The sequence below is a fragment of the Pituophis catenifer genome, unplaced genomic scaffold (genome assembly GCF_029215685.1).
Source record: "Pituophis catenifer annectens isolate HBS135680 unplaced genomic scaffold, rPitCat1.0.hap2 SCAF_2, whole genome shotgun sequence".
NCBI classification, from domain to species: domain Eukaryota; kingdom Metazoa; phylum Chordata; class Lepidosauria; order Squamata; family Colubridae; genus Pituophis; species Pituophis catenifer.
Window position 1 is genome coordinate 104,694,214 of NW_027256882.1, and position 22,877 is coordinate 104,717,090.

Sequence of the window (22,877 nt, forward strand, 5' to 3'; positions counted from 1 at the left end):
ATGTGGCAGCAGCCCTGCCTGAGCTGCTTGATGTTATAGCCGCGGTGGCTGTTGACACCCCCAGGCTTATGGTCATGGGGGATTTTAACCTGTCATCAGTTGGCGAGACATCTGAGGTGGCTCGGGAGTTCATGGCTTCCATGACGGCTATGGACCTGATCCAGTTAATTTATGGCTCTACTCACATGGGGGGACACACACTGGACCTTGTTTTTGTCTCTGGACAGTGGTTGAGTGATCTCGAGATAGGGGATATAGTGATTGAACCCTTGTCATGGTCAGATCACTCCCTCCTTCGCCTGGACCTTCGAACCGCCACACCCCGCCGCAGGGAGGCGGAACCGACCAGGTGGTTCCGCCCCAGGCGCCTGATGGATCCTGAGAGATTCCAGATGGAGCTTGGGCCATTTCCTGAGGTTCTAGCACACGACTCGGCTGAGGACTTAGTGGCCGCCTGGGATAGGGCGGCGGCTGATGCTTTAGACCGAGTCGTGCCTTTGCGGCCTCTGACCCGGCACCGGTCTCACCTGGCTCCTTGGTATACTGAGGAGCTGAGGGAGATGAAGCGCCGGAAAAGACGCCTAGAGAGCAGTTGGAGGGCTAGTCGTTCTGAATCCGACCGAACACTGGTAAGATCTCATATTAAGAATTACCTAGTGGCGATAAGAGTAGAGAAGAGTAACTACTTTTCTACTCTTATTGCGTCATCAGATAATCGCCCAGCTGCCCTGTTTAGGGTGACCCGCTCTCTGCTCCATCAAGAGATGCGGGAAGACCCCTTGGAGGGTAGAGCTGAGGATTTTGTACAATATCTGTATGACAAAATTGCTCAGATTCGTGAACAGCTAGACTCTGACTGGATTGATCCAGAGGAGATGACAGGGGCAGGTCCTGAGAATATTATTTGGGAAAAGTTTGATCCTGTGACTCCCGAAAGCGTGGACAGGATACTGAACAGACTAAAGGCGACCACATGTTTATTGGACCCGTGTCCATCCTGGTTGGTACTGGCCTCCCGGGAGGTGACACGAGGCTGGCTCCAGGAGATTATAAATGCTTCTTTGAGTGAGGGTGTCTTTCCCACCGTCTTGAAAGAGGCGGTGGTGAGGCCCCTCCTCAAGAAGCCCTCCCTGGATCCAGCTGTATTAGCAAATTATCGTCCTGTCTCCAACCTTCGCTTTGTTGCAAAGGTTGTTGAGAGTGTGGTTGCACGACAACTGCCTCAGTACCTGGATGAATCGAATTATCTAGATCCGTTCCAGTCGGGATTCAGGCCCGGGTACAGCACAGAGACAGCATTGGTCGCATTGGTTGATGATCTCTGGAGGGCTCGAGACAGGGGTTGCTCCTCAGTCCTTGTCCTATTAGACCTCTCAGCGGCTTTTGATACCATCGATCATGATATCATGCTGCACCGGTTGGAAGGGTTGGGGGTGGGGGGCACTGTTCTACAGTGGTTCTCCTCCTTTCTCTCTGACCGGTCGCAGTCTGTGTTGACAGGGGGGCAGAGGTCGACCCCGAGGCCCCTTATATGTGGGGTGCCACAAGGATCGGTCCTCTCGCCCCTTCTATTCAACATTTATGTGAAGCCGCTGGGTGAGATCATCCGTGGTTTTGGGGTGAAGTACCATCAGTACGCTGATGACACCCAGCTGTACATCTCCACCCCAGACCACCCCAATGATGCCCTCGAGGTGATGTCCCGGTGCCTGGAGGCCGTACGGATCTGGATGGGGAGGAACAAACTCAGACTCAACCCATCCAAGACCGAGTGGCTGTGGTTTCCGTCATCCCGATATAGTCAGTTGGCGCCATCTCTGACTATTGGGGGCGAGTTGTTGGCCCCCACAGATGGGGTTCGCAACTTGGGCATCCTCCTGGACTCACGGCTGTCTTTTGAAGAGCATATGACGGCCGTAGCCAGGAGGACTTTTTATCAGGTTCGCCTGATTCGCCAGTTGCATCCCTTTCTGGATCGGGACTCGTTACGCACGGTCACTCACGCCCTTGTCACCTCACGCCTGGATTATTGTAATGCTCTCTACATGGGGCTCCCCTTGAGAAGCACCCGAAGGCTCCAACTGGTCCAGAATGCGGCCGCGCGGGTGGTAATGGGAGCAATGTGGCGCTCTCATGTAACCCCCCTCCTGCGCGAGCTGCACTGGCTCCCAGTGGTCTTCCGGGTGCGCTTCAAGGTTTTGGTTACTATCTTTAGAGCGCTCCATGGCTCAGGACCAGGGTACTTACGAGACCGCCTCCTGCCACCAATAGCCTCTCACCGACCAGTTCGCTCCCATAGAGAGGGACTCCTCAGGGTGCCGTCGGCCAAACAATGTCGACTGACGGCCCCCAGGGGGAGAGCCTTTTCTGTGGGGGCACCTACCATCTGGAACGGGCTTCCCCCGGAGTTACGAAACATCCAAGACTTACGCATTTTCCGCCGAGCCCTGAAAACATTTCTATTCCAACAAGCTGGTCTGGCCTAACTCTCCCTTTTTAATTGGCTTTTAAACTGTCTTTTAAATTGGGTTTTAAACCTCTTTAGATAAATTTGGATGTTTTTTAATCTTTGAGCCTAAATTACTTAATCTGTTTCTTAATAGTTTTTAACTTCTATATGTATTTGTATTTATTATGGCTGTTCACCACCCTGAGTCCTTCGGGAGTAGGGCGGTATACAAATATGAAAAATAAATAAATAAATAAATAAATAAATCTTGCCGCACACAATTCAAATAAATAAAAAGAAACAAAGAGAAAAGTAAAGTAGCTAAGCAATCCACCAGGATAAATATTTGGGGAATGGGAAAAGAAGGGCAATTTTTTAAAAAATGGAAAATCTCCTTCCTCCCATAGCAAATTCCTGCACATTTCTACTTTAGTTCTGATTTAAGGAAGATTTATTATGCTTAAATGGCCTCAGATTTACATAGCTGTCTATATAAATCCCATTGTTTTAGCATATGACAATAAAATCAATACAATTAAAATCAACATACTCAACATGAATCTTAATACAGGGAGTGAGTCTTGCCACTTTCCTAAATACTGGGGAAATGAGGGCTAAATCCACTTTCCTTGGGGGAATATTCCAGAATTTGAGGTCTATATAGGACCTCAAAGCCCTTTTCTGCGCTCACAGCTATTTTGGGGCAGCTGAGGCGTCTTCTAAAGCACCTCTAGTACTGATCTCAATAATTGAACAGGTTTAAAAATACAAACAAATATTCCCGTTTCTTTTCTGGTTTGAAATATTTAGGCCTTGCTTACAAATAGAAGACTTATTTAACTTGAATGGTTACTTCTGTGAAGTTAGTTATGTTGACTAACTCTCCAATACCCTCATTACAAGGTGCTTCCATAGAGTATGGGTGCCCCTCTCCCCCAGAGGCAACACTGTTCAACAAGTTTGCACCAAAGGAAAAAAATAACTTGATTATAACCAAGCTATTTTCCCATTTTTATCACATCTGAATTCAGTATATGAATTCATCCCTACATTTAAGCTAGCCTTTTTAAATGCCTTGAGACACATTCAAGGTAAATTGCATCCCTATTGTGAGTGACTCTCACAAGATCTAGTTTTTAATAAAGCCTTACCTGTATTTTGTTAAAGAATAATATATCCCACACACTGTTATTTCTAACGATTCCACTTTGAACTTCTGCTTTTTTACGATTAGCAGCAAATTCAAGAAGCCAGCGTTTCACAGGAGTGTCTGCTTGACTAAAAATCTACAAAGAGGTGTAAAAGAACAAGGAGAAAGGCAAGGAAATGTTACTTTCACAGAAAAAAAAAATTGTCAAGAAGCAAATGTATTACTTGTATAAGCAGACATGACTCTACAAATGTCTTCTTTTCCCCTTTGATTCAATTGTATCCAATTCTCCCCCCCCCCCCCAAAAAAAACTGTATCCAATTCTCAGGAACTTTGTGGACAAATGCACATAGTTTTCGTGGCAATTTTTTTAAAGAAGTGGTTGTCATTGCCCCCTTTCTAGGGCTGAGAGAAAGTGACTGGCCCAAAGTGACTCAGCTGGCTTTGTGTCTAAGGCAGGACTAGAACTCATGGCATCTCCTGATGCCTTAATCACTAGACTAAACGGACTCTCACAATTGTCATTAGTCATATACAATTTCTGGAATCAATAGTAGCTGTGCCATAAAGCTATTAGGAAAAGGATAATCTATTATTGTTTGAATTATGCTCTATTTATCTTCATTCTACAAGGAAATTAAATAACTAAAATTTAAATGGAAGTTAAGATATTAATGTTTAGTTTGGCATGGTTATACATAATTATCTGGGAAATTATAGCAACAGAATAAAAAAGCATCTGGTAACTGCAGAGAAATTTTCACCTCTTAAAAGCCAATTGTGGCTGATCTTTATTTTTATTTCTGTCATAAGGCAGCAATTATGCCAACTCTTCAGGATAAATCATTAAAATCATATTTTATATACAGTTTCACAAACAAAAAGAGTAAAGAACTGAAGTCAACTTCATTTATGTTGCATTAATCATTCCCACAAAACTACCGTATTTTTCGGACTATAAGATGCAGCGGAGTATAAGACGCACCTAGATTTCAAAGAAGAAAACAAGAAAAAAATAGTTTTTGGCCTCCGCGGGTCCAGTTTTTGCCCTCCCCAGTCCCCAGGAGCACTCTGCAGGCCTCCCAAACCCTCTGCGTGTCCCATTTTTGCAAGAAATGGGCCTGTTTTCATGAAAAGTGGCCCCATTTTTGGCCTCCCGAACCCCCCACGCTTCCTGTTTTTGCCCTCCCAAGCCCCCAGCAGCACTCTGCAGGCTTCCCAAACCTTCTGTGCACCCCTTTTTTTTAGAAAAAATAGGACGCGGGGGGGGGGAAGGTTTCAGAAGGCCAAAAAACAGGGCCATATTCGGTCTATAAGACGCATCGACATTTCCACCCACTTTTTGGGGGGGTGCGTCTTAATAGTCCAAAAAATACGGTATATACTGCCTGTCAAATGCATAAGTATTTGTATACAGGTAGTCCTCAATTTACGACCACAATTGAGCCCAAAATTCATATTTCTAAGTGTGACATTTATTAAGTGAGTTTTGCCTCATTTCATGACCTTTTTTGCCAAAGTTGTTAAATAAATCAGTGCAATTCTTAAATTAGTAACAGGATTGTTAAGTGATTCTGGCTTCCCCATTGACTTTGCTTGTCAGAAGGTCGCAAAAGGGGATCACATGACTCTGGGACACTGTAACCATCATAAATGTGAGTCAGTTGTCAAGCATCCAAATGTAAATCATGTGTCCATGGGGATGCCGCAACAATCATAAGTATGAAAACGGTCATAAGTAACTTTTTTCAGTGCCGTTGTAACTTCAAACAGTCACTAAATGAACTGTTGTAAATTGAGGACTACCTGTATATAAATATACTGCAATAACAAGTACATTAAAATGCAGGCTAAAATAATATTGAACAATAGCCTAAGCTGCAATGGAGTATATGTTTTATTTCAAAGAGAAGATAGTCAAAAAATTGCCGTAAGAGAACCCACTCTCTTCCTGGGTGTTATCAAAGAAACATCCATCAGACATAGCATTTGATAAAGATGGTGATGATGTTATTACTATCCAATGATGCTTGCAAAATCTGGGCAGGGGTAGATAAAAAATATTTTCTCAATTATCCTAAGTACCTTGCTGCTTAAAACCTTAAGTGGTACACCAAAGGGTTGACAAATGCGGTATTCTGCTGTCCCAATACAAGACCCACCCCTTTTGGTCCTTTGTCATGATGTCCCATAGATGCCTGTATGGATTGAGCTAGCAACACAATGCTGCTTTTGTCATTCTGATGAAAGCAGAAAGTTTCCTTAGACACCCATTGGAACAGGAGTGAAATTCAGCCGGTTCTATACAGCTCAGGCCAACCGGTAGTAGCGGCTGTGGGAGGCTCCACCCACCCGTGTGGATGTCATGACATCGCTATTTTGCGATGATTTAAAGCCTCTGCGCATGCGCAGAAATCCTTGTGCATGAGTGGACACCACGTGACAAAAAAAAAAACAAAAAAAAACCAGTACGGCATCACTAATAAAACACACCCAAACATTGCTGGTGACTCCACCATCACAGATTTCAGTGTTATTCCCCATCCCCTTATAAGGATGCAGGTGGGCACAGTCCAGTCAGCCTATAGTGCTAGCCAGAAGACTGCCAGCATGCTCCTATAGAGGCACAAGCAGAGAGAGAGAGCTCTTCCTGAGCTACTAATTATGCTCTACATACATATTTAATATTTTATATTGCAGATAACATTTAGACAAGCATGTGTGGGAGGGAAGAATACACTTTTTGTAAAATAGAAAAACTCGAGCCTCTGGGTCTCAAGTTTAGGTCAAACCCTGAGCAATAGAGGCCACAGAAATCAAACCTGATCTCTTGGAAGTCCTGCAAGCAACAGTAAATCTCAGGTAAGAAGAAACAGAGACATCCAGATTCAACCCTCATATTATTTTATCTAATCTATCTAATCTATCTAATCTATCTATCTATCTATCTATCTATCTATCTATCTATCTATCATCTATCTATCTATCTAATTTCTGAACGTCCCATCTCCTCAAAGAGGGATTCTGGGTGGTATACAATAAAACATCAAAATATAAATATAAAAATTAAAAGGGTTAAGTTTCAAAATTTTACAATTAAAATGATATTTAAAAATTGACAGAGGCAAGAATAACTAAACCTTGTTAAAATTAGTTCACAGAGGCAAAGGGAGGGGTCTCATGGCACCAATCAACCCCATGACTGCATGTTCACATTCTCCTTTCCATTCTATGCATCAAATTCATTATTAAAAGGAATCTATAGAAATTGAAATTCTCACTTAACATAATAGCCAGGCTGGACACAGTTTGACTTCTGTATAGGAGCATTAAAAAAAAAAACTATTTGGCAGACTCTTGCATCAGTGGTGGGATCCTACTGGTTTAACAACCGGTTCGCTGAGCGTGTGCGCTAGGTGCGCGCTGCGTGCACATGCACAGTTTGCAGAAAATTGAACTTCCACGTTGCCGAGAGCAAGGAAAACAGCTGAGGAGCGGCAATCCACTCTGCCACCCCAATCAGCTGGCCTTTGGAAGCAGAAATATAGGTGAGTATAACACAGGGGTGGGCGAGCGAGGGAGCCCACTTCAAAGAAAGAGAGAACCGGTTCGCTCACAGCTGAGAGTCGGAGCTAATGGTTCACCCGAACCTGTTCGAACCAGTAGAATCCCACCACTGTCTTGCATATGTACACACATGTCCATTTGAAGATATGGTGTGATGGCCACAAAATTGAGCCATTGCACAGGTTTTTTTGGCACTTTATCTATTGTCTTTAATTCTATGGCACTGTGTGGTGGTTAATGTTTTACCGGTTATTTTCCAACTACACATCATATTATTTACCCTTATTTTCTGTCTTCCAGTTCTACCATCAGCATAGTGACTGATTACACCAGTACTGATCAAGAAGAATGGAGAGAACAAGATATGACAACGTTTTGGGGATTTCTCCTTCTTCTTTGCAAGCAAAGACAATTTGCAAACTGTGAGCGATCAGAATTTAGCAAGAAATTGTTCCTCATTTCAGCAAAATCTGCTGTCATTAAGATAGGTAAACAGGTTTGTGAGAATGGAAGTGATGGAGAACATGAGAATGCAATATAGAGAAAGAACAGAAATTTGACACTTGCTAGAAATTATAAGGCTAAAAAAATAGCTGAAAATAAAACACATTTTACTGAATAGGATTCTTTTTACATAGGAAAAGAAGAACCAACTTTATTTCACTTGCTATCAGACAGAAGAGCACCTCATACTACACACCTATTCCAATATTATAATAATTAGACTGTTTCTTATGTATTTTAAAAAGACACAGGAGTTGTTTTGGAACAAAAATGTAGCAGTCCTTTAGACTATAGTATCCATATACCAGATACATTAGTCCAGCCTTCTCAATTAACAGAGTGATTCAAGTGGACAAATTCTTATATGAATTAATTTCATTCTAGTAATTGTTCTTCCTAAAATTCTTTTTATTATAATTATTCTGATGGTTCTTTCTCTTACGTGATAGATTTTTCCAGAGGCCAAACTCATTCTTAAACAAAATCAATTTTCAAACAGCAGATAAAATACTTTGTGTTTCTTTTGTTCATAAAAATACCATCCAACTTAACAAGCAGTTGGGTAGTTAAATACATTTAAATGGAAAGTACTATTCCACTGCAAATTTCTGATACGACATTCTGAGTAAGTAAGCTGGCTTACATAAAGGTTAAATATGCAGCAGACAAAGAATTTAAGGAAAGAAAGAAGCATCCAGTCCTAACATATTAGATAAGATCATTTCCCCCCCTTTAATTTGCCAACACAAATGGTACCTTATCATACATTCTGTTGAGTAGCCTTGGTACAACAGGAAAGATGGTGGGACGCAGAGCTTTCATGTCATCAGATAACAAGCGAATATCCCCTTGGAAGAAGCCAATTCGTCCCCCATGACAATACACTACAGACTATAACAAAGGAAAAAGAAACAAATTAATTCCTGTTTTACCCAATAGGCCCCAAATAAAACCCATATAGTACTCCGCAGGCATCTTTCTTATAGGTGATACTGCAAAGTTACTATTAAATAACTCCTGATAAGAAGGTCCTATCCAATAGTCTTGGCCATGTCATGTGCATAACAGAACAAGTGTCTTGTGTTCTACCATTAGGGGGAGATGATTCTATCAAAGAATCCAAATCTGCTTCCTTGCAATACTGATTTACTCAGAAAGCCAGCAGTGATGGGTGATGACTACCCACTCTATATTTTAAGTTCTCTCGGCAAAGAAATTCCATTAAAAATTTCAGCACTAATTGTAGGGCAAACAACTAGCTGTGAAGTTTAGGAAAGACAATCTTTGGAAGAGAGGTAGTTCATTACAAGTTGTAAGTTGTAGGTTTGAACAATCAACTTTAAAAGAACTGAGAATTAAAAGTGTGCTTTTCCAAGTGAAGCAATAAAATATATTTTAAAACAATAAACCTTCTGGACTAACTGAAATTTTAGGTTTAAAGCAGTCACTGGCAGGACTTGCATGTAATTTTTAACCATAGATAAACTATGCAAGAACCTAGTTTCTGTTTAATATTCTTCCAAGATTCAAGGGGAAAAAAAATCAAAGTTCACCTCCTGTTTTAGATTAATAGCAATAGCATTTAGACTTATATACCACTTCACAGTGCTTTACAGCTGTCTCTAAGCAGTTTACAGAGTCAGCATATTGCCTTCAACAATCTGGGTCTTCATTTTACCAACCTCGGAAAGATGGAAGGCTGAGTCAACCTTGAGCCGGTTGGGAAATTAAGTCTAATTCAGCATGTTTCTGAATCTTAAATTAAGGATAATTGTCGCTATAATTAGTGGAAAGAGCTTCAAGCCACAGTTTGTGGAGATGGTTTGTTTTCATGAGTCGAATAGGATAGGGCATGGGTGAAGCCAGGCATAGGCGAGTCATTCTTATAATGCTATACTACGATTCAGTGCAGTGTTTTTCAATCTTGGCAATTTTAAAATGTGTGGATTTCAACTCCCAGAATTCCTTAGCCAGCATGCTTGTTGAAGTCCAAACACCTTAAAATTGCCAGGTTTGAAAAACAATGACCTAGTAGCACATCTGGGCCATCCCATTGCCTAGTCATCCCTTTTTTATTATTCAGCAGGAGAAAATGTTGGCTTCCACTGACACTGAGGCCTTACCTGTACCATTCGCTCAAACATGTGTGCTAAAGGCAAATAGGAAATGTGTACATCCTCATATGTAGGAGACCACTGACTCTGGAAAAAAAAACACAACAGGGAGCCCCACAAGGCCTGGTCAGTCTAGACAGTTTCTTACCTGTATCACTCTCTCAAACATGTGAGCCAAAGGTAGGAACGAGATGAGTACATCGTCCTGTCTCGGAAAGATCACTTTCTGCAGATGAAGGGCATGGGAGACAGAAAGGAAAGAAACACTGACAGGAAGACACAACAAGAAAGTCATAAAACAATAAAAAGAAAAATGGCACCAAGAGGAGCAAAAGGGGGGTAGAGATTATTACGTGAGAAAAGAGAACAGTGTTTGAAATAATGCGTTAGGCCACGACACCAATGGAGCTATGTTAGCAGGAGTGGTGAGTAACATAAGGGTGTAATGCAGAGAGCTCTCTCCACTGTACAGGGCACCAAAGGTGTCCGTTCCTAATCACAACACCAAAATGACAACACATGCATCATATTATCTATGACTGACGCAAATTCTGCCCTTTCATATTTGCATCATGACAAGTACACAATTGTGCAATTATGGAAGGAATGGAGTTTGCATCATGGCACATATTTTATCTTTAACACACATTCCTCACCCCGATCTTCTCCAGACACCTGGGCAGGTGTGTTCTGAGACCTGAGCTATGATCATGCCCTCTATTCAAGCATCTCTGATGCCAACTCAAAATGCCCGCTCCCAAGAACACTTCAGATACTTTTGCTCCTTGGAGTTTTCCCCAGAGAAGTGCCTGTTTTTAACAATTTAACAATTTTCAATAAAATTGACCAATTACTAAGCCACAAGTTCAAATGTCGACATACACATGGGTTAGGAACATACCGTATTTTTCAGAGTATAAGACAAAAATATAGAAGAAAGTAATAAGATGTCAAATAAAACAACCCCCGATGGGATGATTAGTAGTTGACCGGTGTGTATGTATGTATGTATGTATGTATGTATGTATGTATGTATGTATGTACTGTATTTTTCGGAGTATAAGACGCACCTTTTCCCCCCTAAAAGGGTATGAAAATTTAGATGCGTCTTATACACCAAATGTAGCCCCGTCCACCCACTGGCCCCCACCTTATGGCCTCTTCCTTGCAGCAGTTACCTCCTTGCAAGCAAACAGCAAGAAAAAACAGCTCCTTTCAGCTTTAGCACAGACTAATTAGCACAAGTTGATTGGATTGGCCTCCCAATTCTCAGCTGATTTGCTCTCAGCTGTTTTGTGCAGGGCTCTGCTGCTTGCTGCAAAGAGGTAAATTGCTCGAACAGATTTTTTTTTCCTTGTGCTAATCAAGCTATGCTGAAAACGAAAATGAAAGTAAAGCAGGCTGTTTGCTGTTTGCTGCAAGGAGGCAAAATTGCTCAGAGGCAGAGGCAGATTTCTTTTTCTTCTTTTTCTCACCAAAAAAGGTAGGTGCGTTTTATACTCCGAAAAATACGGTATTCTAGACCAAGTCAAACCATTTAGCTAGCAGACACTCTATTTATAATGGAAGGACAGGATATTCATTTATTTATAGAAACATCCATCTATTTATTTACTGAAACATTATTATTACGATAATAAGATCCCTTTTTCAGCATAAGCCACCCAGAGTCTCTCTAGTAGGGAGTGGGCGGCATATAAATAATAAATATAACAAAATAAAATAATAAAATAAAACAAAATAGCTAGCATTTGGACAATTACAAAATCAGACTGCATGACTTATCCTTATCTTCCAGTAGAAGGAAATCTGTGGTCTATAATAACTGTTTGATCCTCAGGATCAGCTATAATCTACAAGTGACAGATCAGTCACATATCGGGATAGGGTTGAAAAGGGTTCCTATGAAATCCTGAATAATTGGAGCTAAGAAATGGTTTCATTCTGGTTTAGGGCACTATGTGAATCCATCCCAAATAGGTTAGTAGTATGTCTCAACAAGCCACTGCAGCTTGTTTAATAAAACACAGTTAATCTGATTGAACCCAATTAGCATAAGGCAATGTCTGAGTCATAAATAGAATATAGCATGTGATGCTTTTATGAGGATGAGATATAACACAAAATTCATAGCCAAGTAAATTCTCTTTATCAGTCAGCCATTAAAGGGATGGGAATCCTTCCAGGTTTTTTTTTAATATCATGTTATAAAATTAACCTTGCAATCTTGCTTTTTGGATGCCTGTTCATGCTTCCGTGCTTTAAATTACATGGATTCTTTATTAACCATTTCTGTTTGCTGCTCTGCTCACAAAATATTTTAGATAGAAGGGACTCCCTTTACATTTCTATTTTTTTCTTTAAAATATCTAATTTTTTTAAAATACATTTTTCTATTGCCGAAAATCAATTTATGTATACTGCGGATTGAGGTGCTCATAGTGATCATTGTAGAAAGGCCATTATCAGCTGGTAGCTGAAAGAGCTGGCACAAGAGAAAGTAACATCTGAATTTCTCTGACCCATTTTAAAAATTGAAGATTTACAGTATACCTGTTCTTGAAGTGGACAGCAACAATATTTAATGATTATGGTTCTAAATTCATTTTCTTTTCCCCAAACTACTTTCTGCACTTGATCCAAATTTAGTCATGTTTCAAAAAGACCACTCAAAGTAACTTAAGTTTTAAGGCAATGTTAACTATAGTTAGACTGATTTCGGGGGTTTGTGCCTGAACCATGCCCAAGTCTCAAGTTGGAATGATCCTTTCTTGCTAGGAAAAAAAATATCTTAAATTCAAAAATCATCATTGGATTTCTTCCTACTATTAAGCATTAATTCAGTACTTAAACCAATGGCATTGGAAATTACAGTCATGACTCCCAAGCAGTCTCCTAAGACAGTTTCCTATTTTGTAGGTGTTTCTATTTCCAAAATTATATAGTTCATTTTCTTGTCAGGTTTTAAAGTAATTAGAGTATTCACCTCTGTCACTTTCAAAAAACCTGAAAAATCAGCCACCACATTTCCATGAGTCAGCATAGCACCTTTTGGGTTACCTGGAAAATGGAAGAAGAAGCATCTTATCAAATAAACATTCACATTTAGCAGCTAGGAAATATGGGCAAAGAAGTCAGCACCACAGAGAATTCTTTCAAAATCTGTTTCTTATTTGCTAATATGAACTGATCTTTGACAGGATGTGCATTGTCAGCCTTTAAATGCCTGCTTAGCACTGTAAACTGTAAGAAGTTTTCACTGCTGTAGTATCAGTGAAGGCAAAATGGGTCAATCAAATAAGTTACTTCATATATACCCAAAAGGCACTTTCAGGGATCCTGCCAGATATTTCCTATAAACAATTATTGTTCTGATGTTGAAACTTGGTTCCCATAAGCTTTCCCTTCACTGAACTATGAAATCTCATCATCTACATTAGGAATGAACAACTCCCATCTCTGCCCCCCATTTAAGGACAACATTTCCACCATGATAATCCTTTGGAAAACACGCCCAATTTGGTAGAAGGTACTAAACAAGGAGCCCCAGCAGGTCCACCCATCATTTCTCTGATGCTTGTTTTCTTTTCTTCTTTTTGCTGATTCCCTTTTCCTTCAGTATGAGGCTAGCACAAACTTTTAAAATGAAGCTGAGGATGCTCTACTATAACCACTCATATTTTAAGCATATTTGAAGTCACCTTGTTTGTTTCAGAGCTATCTTTGAAAACGATCAGCTTCTACCAGGGTTCAAATGTTGATTTGTTTTAGAGCTTTGTACAGAATCTGGAACTTAATACAGTCTTTCCACACCACTGTCAGGTCATCTCCTACAACCACAGCCAATTCTCCTAGTGCTATCTGATGGACAGCAACCAAGATGTTTTCCTTCAAATATTTATAGGCTTGAAAGTATTAAGGAATGCATTAAATAAATGTAGTATTTGAGAGTAGGTAGAGATGGCAAGATTATTACTCCCAACCAAGGACATTTCTTCAAAAGGAGAGGTAATGAAATGTGCTTTGAAAATCCAAATATATGACATTCGCTTGTTCCTATTTTATTTTCTAAAGATCTTTTCTTGCTGCATTTAACTTAAGATAAATTTGAACTCATAAGGTCAAGTTCCAAAACACTAAGTGAAGATAATGTATTTATGTATTTAAAAATAGATAATGTTTCCAAATGTATACCTCATATATAGAGCAGATGGATTTAGAAAAGAAATGAAAATATCTGAATTAAGTACTGTAGTGTGAGAAAAAAATCATGTATAAGCATGATTTTTCATTTGCCAAATTAAATAAATCAAATCAAATCACAGATCAGAACTAGCATTATCAAGATCCAAGCTAACGTTTTAATATTTTGGGAAATACATTTTTGCAGTGAAGGAAATAACCCCTTCATTCCTCATGTATTTAACTGTCCATGGGATATTTAGATACCTTACTACTTTCAAACTAGTTGGAAATTGCAATTGCTATACATATAGCTCCAAGTCAAAAATAATGAAATAAAATAAAAGTAAAATAAATAAAAGATCAACAGGGGAAATATTTAGTAAAATCGCTTTAGGCAGAGTTCAAAGATCTTTGAATACAAGATTTTAATTCTAATATCCACTGGAACTGAAGTTAAATTCACAATGAGCCAAGTGAGTCATTCCATCCTTTTTTTTAAATATTTTTTTTTATTTTTAAAACAAAAACATAAATTTTGAATTTAACCAGTTATTTACCAGTATAAATGTTTTAATTTTTCAAAATATATCTGATCAGTCAGGGTGATAAGTATCTTGTATTTATATATACCATTATGCTTTTGCACCCTCCCATATTATAAAATATGTAAAAGTAATCAAAATTAAAATGTACACATTTCTATTTACAAACATTTTAAATGGGTCTAAAGAGTTAAACTATAATCTATATTTATGTTAAATTTCATCAGCATTAAAGTAATAAATTTTACCTGTGGTACCACTAGTAAAGCAGACAATTGATAGATCTTCTGGATGAGGAGGCTAAAAAAAATATCACAAGAATAAGAAATACAATTTCTTGCATCAGATTTATCAGTTTCAAAAACAGAGAAATAATATCATTTTTAATGCAATCATTTCCATAGGGTGTTGCTCGCTTTCTCTCCCCCCCCCCGCACAAAATCTGGTTCAAAATAAAGATAGAACTTACTTAACAACTGCCCTATTTAGTGAACATTCAAACTACAGTGGTACCTCAGAATGCATCATTAATTGGTTCCAGGAGGCGCAATGAGTACCAAAAATAATAAGTACCAAACAATTTTTTGCCATAAGGAATAATGTAGTGAGTTACAAGGCAGTCAACGACAAGTTCTAGATTGTGTCTTGAGTACTAAACAAACAATGAGTATCAGGACAAAATTTTTGCGTCAAAATGCATTGAGTACCAAATCTGATGAATGTGAAAGCAACTGAGTACCAAGGTACCACTATAAATGATGGCACAGAGAAAGTAAATTTTTAACTGATCCCTACACTTACAACTGTTGCAGGGTTTCCACAGTCATGTGATTGAGATTTAAGCACTTCACAATGAGATTGTAAATTTATCACGATCATGTGATGTCTTGCTTACAACCATGTCACTTAGCAATAGAGTTACCAGCCCCAACTGGGATTTATTTTTTGAGAATAGACCATTATATTAAAGTCTTATACTACAATTGTATGCACCTTTATTTGGGGCTGAGCTGGACAGAACCTAAAGAACTCCCTGGCATCCCTGTTTGTAAGACAGCATAGACAGGGAGTCAGCCTTTATCCAGAGACTGATAGCTATGCTGTGGCTGTCATCCTGTCTTCATCTGCTGTGTGTGTGTGTGTGTGTGTGTGTGTGTGTGTGTGTGTGTGTAGATAGATAGATAGATAGATAGATAGATAGATAGATAGATAGATAGATAGATAGATAGATAGATGGATGGGCGGGGGGGGGCTAGAGTAACTCTGTATGTACTCTAGAGGGTGAAGCTCCCATCTCAGCATTGGATTTGAAGGTGAGGGAAATTTCTGAATAGGGCTAATAAGATATCAGAGACCCAATACCTTCAGAATCCATTTTGGATATTTTGGATTTTTTGGGTTTTTCTTGCTTTTAATTCTCAGCTTAAATTTTGTTCAGGAAAATATTCAGAGGGACAGTTCTTGGAATCACCAAACTAAATAACTTCTATTCACAAGAATGGAAATCATTCATCTTGCAGACGTCTCTTACTCTTCTGTCCTTATCTGAAGATTACATAAATATTCAGCCACTTACATGCCAAATTCTGATGATGTAATATCAGGTTTTTTGGGAGGAGAAGAGTATTAAGTATGAGAGTAAGAGAAATTCACCTCCCTGATGTTCCCAATCCCACATTGATTGATTCGTTGATTGGTTGATTGATTGATTGATTGATTGATTGATTGATTTCAAAAATGTGTACTGCCAAATATCCAGTTATGTACAAAGTATCCAACAATGACTTTTTGGAGTGTTTTTCTCAGAATCCTCATATTGGTTATAAAGACACACAAACATAAACTGTTGGAGTCACACAAAAGCAGAACCTTTTTCTGCACAGAAAATTTTGTTACAGGACATTCACATTATGGGAAGCAAGAAACCCAGCTTCTGCTCAGTAAGATTTTTCCATGGCAGTAGAAAATAGCATCAGATCATTATTTCTTTTATATTTTAATCCTAAGCATGCCAAATATCTCACATGAAGATACAGGAATTCTCTGTATAAAAGCATTCATGTACTGGGCAAATCTGGTGTCTCTTTTCTGAACGAACAGTCAACATTTTTAAATGCTATGTTTCCCTGTATCCCTGAAGTGCTATTTATAAGCAGCTTATTGAAAAATTCACAAAAACATCTGTACCACTAAATTTTCCACTAAAAGAAATGGAATGTGAACAAACAAACCCATACAATCTTGTGTTATTTTTATTCTTTCCTTGAACGCTTAATGGTGTATTTAGCCCTTCGTTTATGAGAAAATAATAAAGATAGAAAAAGATGGATTTTACTCACTACAGGAGCATGCCAGCATTCCCGACCACAGTTCTGAAGAATACAAGAACATAATATAATTCATATCTGTGATAATCTGTGAGCAGTTCTCTGGCCTGACTTGTTTCCTATTGCTGTTTACTTCTTTAAACTTAAATCTGTGCTGGGATATATTGACAAGACTGGACTAATAAAGCAGTTTTACGCTGTCAAATTTAGATTTTTTTTAACATTATTAATTAAATTGGGAATTACTTTAGTGTAATGGTTAAGACATCAGGCTAGAAACCAGGAGACTGTGAGTTCTAGTCTTGCCCTAAGTGACCTTGGGCCTTTCCCTCTCATTCAGCTCTAGGAATCACTCAAAGGCAAACCACTTCTAAAAAGCTTTGACAAGAAAATTGCAGGGACTTCCCCATACAGTTACCAAGACATTTTAAAAAATCAAATTGTGGTACTTATTAACTTTGTCTTGTCTTCGCTTTTTTAAAATAGTCTTTCTTCAGCATATTAAAAAATACCATTTATTCTCACCCCTTAAAATAGTTTTTCATTTCACAAAAGTATAAGATAAGATCAAATAAAACAATGGAAAAGAACCGCACCTCTACTTCCAGCATAGCCTGGATTTGAACTCCACATCTTTTTCCTCTTTCTTGAAGATCCTTTTCAAAGGGGTCCATCAAGATAATTGATTTCAAGCCCGTTGTTTGTTTTCTTTCTACATGTTCTAGCAGGACTCTGGCTTTTTCAGGTTTATCACAAACTACTATAGAAATATCAGCTAATAAATTAAATCAAATGATATAGGTAATTATATTAAAATATAAACACATTTTTATTTACAAATCACAAGCCATCTAAATTGTGTGACATTTATTCAAAGAAGAATATATATCAATTCCTGAAAATTACAACCCTCTAATTGCCAACCCTCCTGAGGAGGAAAGCTATGGCAAATCTAGATAGCATACTAAAAAGCAGAGACATCACCCTGCCAACAAAAGTGCGTATAGTCAAGGCTATGGTTTTCCCAGTTGCAATGTATGGCTGTGAAAGTTGGACCATAAGGACGGCTGAGTGCCAAAGAATTGAGGCCTTTGAACTCTGGTGCTGGAGAAGACTCCTGCGAGTCCCTTGGATTGCAAGGCGATCAAACTGGTCAGTCCTAGAAGAGATCAACCCTGACTGCTCTTTAGAAGGCCAGGCCCTGAAGATGAAACTCAAATACATTAGCCACCTAATGAGAAGGAAGGGCTCAATGGAGAAGAGCCTAATGCTGGGAAAGATTGAGGGCAAAAGAAGAAAGAAGAAAGAGAATGAGGTGGTTGGATGGAGACACTGAAGCAGTAGGCGTGAACTTAAATGGACTCCAGAGGATGGTAGAGGACAGGAAGGCCTGGAGGAACGTTATCCATGGGGTCGCGATGGGTCGGACACGACTTCGCAACTAACAACAACAATTGCCAACCACTGCAAATGTATTCTTATTTCCATTGTGTATAGAGGGGTACAGAATTTTTAAATTCTGAATCAATACCTTCCCAATTTCCCAGCCCTAGTTCTTTCCCCCTCTTGTCTGGATTACTCTAGCTTTAAAATAGCAAAATTTAGAATAGACTTAGACTGAGGAATGACTAATTCCTGAATCTATAAACTGTAATCAAAATGAGCTGCAAAACTCATACTAAATTAAAACCAATTCAAAACTGTTCCGTTCTAAAATACTGGTTCATAGCTTAAATAATTTTTACCCAAATTATTGGGGGCAGCTGATGCTGTAAACCGTTTAGAAAGGGCTGTAAAGCACTGTAAAGCAGTATATAAGTCTAAGTGCTAGTGCTGTATTTTAAAGTCAGAAAAGAAATATTTCTGGTATCATATTAGTTGTGTGAATTGTTACAGGAATTACATTTTAATTTAACCCTGTAAAACATAAGATATTTATCCCTAGATTGTCAATCAGACTTTCTCAACTTCTCAACTTCAAAAGCTGCAGAAAAGGCTCAAAACAGAATTTGTAAACAGTTAATTCTGGAGTGGAAATCTCATCTGGATTTTAAGATCTAAATTTGATACTTGAACCTTAATTCTCTGCTACAATTCTAATTACATAGGCTTTTTTCTTTAATTTAAAAACAAAATATTTTGAGTAAAATGTTATTTCTTTAGATTTTGGAATGAGGACCTTTTCAGTGAAGAAACAGAGAAAGAAAGCTACATGGTTTTCTAGAATCCATGTGATCCATGTGATCCTGCAGCTATTAAGTGCAGAGATGTAGTAAAATGGCAAATTGTAAAAATCCAATAAATTAAATTTTATTCCTGTACGATCTTCTTAACTCTTCTTCTAATATTTCATTGTGGAATCAAATTTAAAGGGACTTTTGCTACTGAAATACATATTTTGAACAACCAGACTCATGCTTAAGAAACCAAAAAGTATTTGAAGAATTTTTAAAACAAATCTATTCTCTTTACCTGTATTAATAATATAACGAATGGATCCAGGGCCTAATGTATCATACAGGGGAACCACAACCATGGAATAGGTATAGCAAGCCAGCTCAGAAATGATCCACTGGAAGAAGATGATAAAATATATCAACAGGAAGAAATGTGAATACAACTAGAGTCTGGAAATAAGATTCCGTTTCTTGAACTCTCACCTCTGGACGGTTTTGGGCAAAGACCCCAATAAATTGGTTTGGTGATGATTTGCATCCCTTTTGGAGTAATCCTGATCCCAATGCTTCTGCTCTTTCAGAAACCTGAAAGTGGAGATAAAGCACATTAAATTGCCAGGTGGAATTCAGTGAGACATTTCCACAAGCTATTTTTTCCACTCCCTTTCAACTTAACGCAAAATTGAGAATTGTATTATCAATTAATTTAGTTGTTGTCTAATCTCAAAGCAGTCCCAGCTTTACTTCTTGTTTAAGAGAGCTCCTGCCCCACTGATTTCCAATTACTTCATTTCTAGGTGTTTCAGAAATGGATTATACAACAGCACAGGTCATCCTCAATTTACAATCGCAATGGAGCCCAACATTTCTGTTGTTAAGGGAATTTTGCCCCATTTAACAATCTTTTTTGCCACAGTTGTTAAGTGAATCACTGCAGTTGTTAAATTACGGTAGTAACATGGTTGGTAAATGACTCTGGCTTCCTCATTGACTTTGCTTGTCAGAAGGTCGCAAAAGGTGATCACATGACCCCGGGACATTGCAACCATAATGAATACAAGTCAGTTGCTAAGTGTCTGAATTTTGATCATGTGACCATGGAGATGGTACAATGGTTGTGTGAAAAACAGTCATAAATCCCTTTTTTCAGTGCCATTGTAACTTCAAAAGTCGATTAAATGTCACTACTGCAGGCACAGTCCACTCAAAAAAGTGCTTCTTACAAACTAAACAATAGATGAGGATTACTATATACCCTATACAGTATATTTTGAGTAACTTGGGAATGGGGAAGGCACATCAGCAGCCCCTATAATATTCTGTTCTGTTAATGTGTTAGTGTAATCATCTCTAATCAGGTAATTCTCTTCCTTAGCTATCCAGATCAGGATGCAGTAGAAATAATATTTCACATTATATTCCATATTTGTTCAATTAAGAAAAAAAGTAATGATATCCATCTTACCTCTTTATAGGATAACCATTGATAAGGCTGATTAGGTTTCCTAAATCCTAAGCAGGGGCCATTTTCTAAAGAAAAAAAAAATGACATCAGGAGTAGTTAAGTGTGATAAGCCATTTTCAAAGCTGCTTCATAATGCATTTCCTGTTGGCCTATGTATATCTCAGCAGGACAGCATATTTAAAAATAAACCAATGCTGTGTCAGCCATCCAAGAATTTGTATCAAGGATCATCAAACACAAAGCACAGTTATCTTGACAAATGGGATTTCATATTTTTACAATTCCAGCAATGACAATTTTATTTTTCATGTAAGACCCTGACGCAACATGAAGGACACCTACTCTCTTAACATTTAGCTTTTTTCTATAATATTACAATGAGTTAATCAAAATTGGCTTCCATTCTAAATAGTATCCCATTGGTTTGGTATGTCCCATAACATAATCAATATTCATGAAAGCCATGGTAGAGTTGCTTTATGTCAAAAGGAGTGGTAAGGACTTTTACTAGTTATAAATTTTATTAAAAGGCACAAGCTTTTTTCAGTGATATCTCATTCATCAGATGTGTGAAATTAGTTGGAAAAAGTGCTGTCAGACTCCATGGAATCACACAGCTCTCTTCCTACAAAAGTTAAGGTGTAACTGCTATTTATTAATTTGATTTACAGATGATGGGTATGTAAGCTGTTCAGAGTCAGCAGTTTTTAATATTGACAGTCGCCCATTAAGAATAAATAATAAATATTTTCCTGCACTTGTGGGCTTTCTGTCTGAACATATATTGCCCAAATAGTATATTAAAAATTCTGTAAATTAGCTAAAGTAACCACTCAATTATGAAATATTCCAAGAAAACTTTTGTGGCCCTACAACTGAAAATATAAGAGTGACCTGTTTCCTAATTATGATTTAAAATGTGTATTCAATATTTATGCTATTACAGCAGTAAAATATTACGTGTATTGAAGGTTCTATTAGTCCTTCTAAACTAAAGTTAGTCCCTGTAACTGTCCCCATTGTAAGTTCAGGCACACTCAACAACAAAGTTTAACTGCCCCAAAGACTGAAGTATCATCTAAATATAGTTACTTTATCCAAGCATCTACATCTGTCCTTCGTAGTAGCTGTAGTTTCATAAAGAATTGTAACAATATTATTGCTTAAAATAAAATCAGTATGATCAAATATTTTCTTTCAAAAACTTACCAGATATATTAAAACCCCTTCTAAAAACTTCATACATGGTCCTTGCATCATCATAGTAATGAGTTAGCAAATGGGTGTTGTCACCAATTACAGATCTCCGTGCACCATTCCAGCCCTACAATGAAATATAGATAAAATTCATATCAAGAATCTATAAATGTGAAATAATACAGGTAGTCCTTGACTTACATCAGTTCATTTAGTGACCGTTCGAAGTTACAACAGCACTGAAAAAGGTGACTTATGACCATTTGTCACACTTATGACCGTTATAGCATTCCCATTGTCGCATGATTTACATTCGAATGCTTGACAACTGGTTCATATTTATGACGGTTGCAGTGTCCTGAGGTTACATGATCCCCTTTTGCAACCTAATGACAAGCAAAGTCAATGAGGAAGCCAGATTCACTTAACAACCATGTTACTAATTTAACAACTGCAGTTATTCACTTAAGAAATGTGGCAAGAAAAATCATAAAATGGAGCAAAACCTCTTAACAAATTTCTCACTTGGCAACATAAATTTGGGGCTAAATTGTGGTCATAAGTCAAGGACGATCTGCATACAATACAAGTGTATTATATCTGTAGCTAGATCCTGATTCCAGTTTCCGGAAGTTTACAGAAGCCATTAAAATTGCACTTTGAAATAACAGAACCTTGCTTAATATTTTTTAGTCTTCGGACAAAATGAAATGAAGTTTGCAAAGATTCACCATTAGTAATTCTGAGCTTAAATGTCGCTCCTGGTGTCAAAACGTAGGCTGCAAGCAACTCAATGTAAGGTACTTTACAATATTATTCTGTAAAATCTGAGTGAGGAGACTATGTAACACATCAATAATATTTTATTAATTATTAGGTTCAGTGTCAGAATATATGTACAATTCCTTTGTTTTAAATGCTGGAAATGCACTGCTAAAATACTTATGACAAGCAGATCTGTAAATATTTTTCCTTACTGTGCCTCAGGCAAACCCACAAAGTACTGTAGGAAGTTGGCACTCACCCCTCCTAGAAGAATAAAATATTTTAGGAAATATTAAAAAGGCAGAATATTATATTTCCCTGGATGAGAAATGGAGAAACATGTTTCAAAGACAAAGCAGCTTCCTGCATTCCCACCACCACCTTTGTCAATGGGCCAGAGGCAGGAAATCATTCCCCCCATCTTTGTCAATGGGC

General features: G+C 38.2%; 1 protein-coding gene across 7 annotated transcripts in view; it reads right to left on the reverse strand.

Moving 5' to 3' along the window:
- ACSL6 (acyl-CoA synthetase long chain family member 6) overlaps nucleotides 1-22,877 on the reverse strand; it is a 49,952-nt gene that overhangs the window by 15,570 nt on the left and 11,505 nt on the right. For 3 of the 7 annotated variants that reach the window (XM_070933915.1, XM_070933922.1, XM_070933920.1), the window contains exons 2-12: nucleotides 21,690-21,804; nucleotides 20,481-20,545; nucleotides 19,499-19,600; nucleotides 19,311-19,410; nucleotides 17,435-17,613; nucleotides 16,851-16,883; nucleotides 14,760-14,811; nucleotides 12,771-12,844; nucleotides 9,933-10,010; nucleotides 8,427-8,561; nucleotides 3,601-3,735 (exon numbers count right to left, since the gene is read on the reverse strand). In XM_070933915.1, coding sequence (XP_070790016.1) covers nucleotides 3,601-3,735; nucleotides 8,427-8,561; nucleotides 9,933-10,010; nucleotides 12,771-12,844; nucleotides 14,760-14,811; nucleotides 16,851-16,883; nucleotides 17,435-17,613; nucleotides 19,311-19,410; nucleotides 19,499-19,600; nucleotides 20,481-20,545; nucleotides 21,690-21,804 — 1,068 coding nt within the window. Of the gene's footprint in view, nucleotides 1-3,600; nucleotides 3,736-8,426; nucleotides 8,562-9,793; nucleotides 9,872-9,932; nucleotides 10,011-12,770; nucleotides 12,845-14,759; nucleotides 14,812-16,850; nucleotides 16,884-17,154; nucleotides 17,170-17,416; nucleotides 17,614-19,310; nucleotides 19,411-19,498; nucleotides 19,601-20,480; nucleotides 20,546-21,689; nucleotides 21,805-22,877 lie in introns of all 7 variants that reach the window. The other 4 variants (XM_070933917.1, XM_070933921.1, XM_070933918.1 and 1 more) reach the window with 3 other exon arrangements.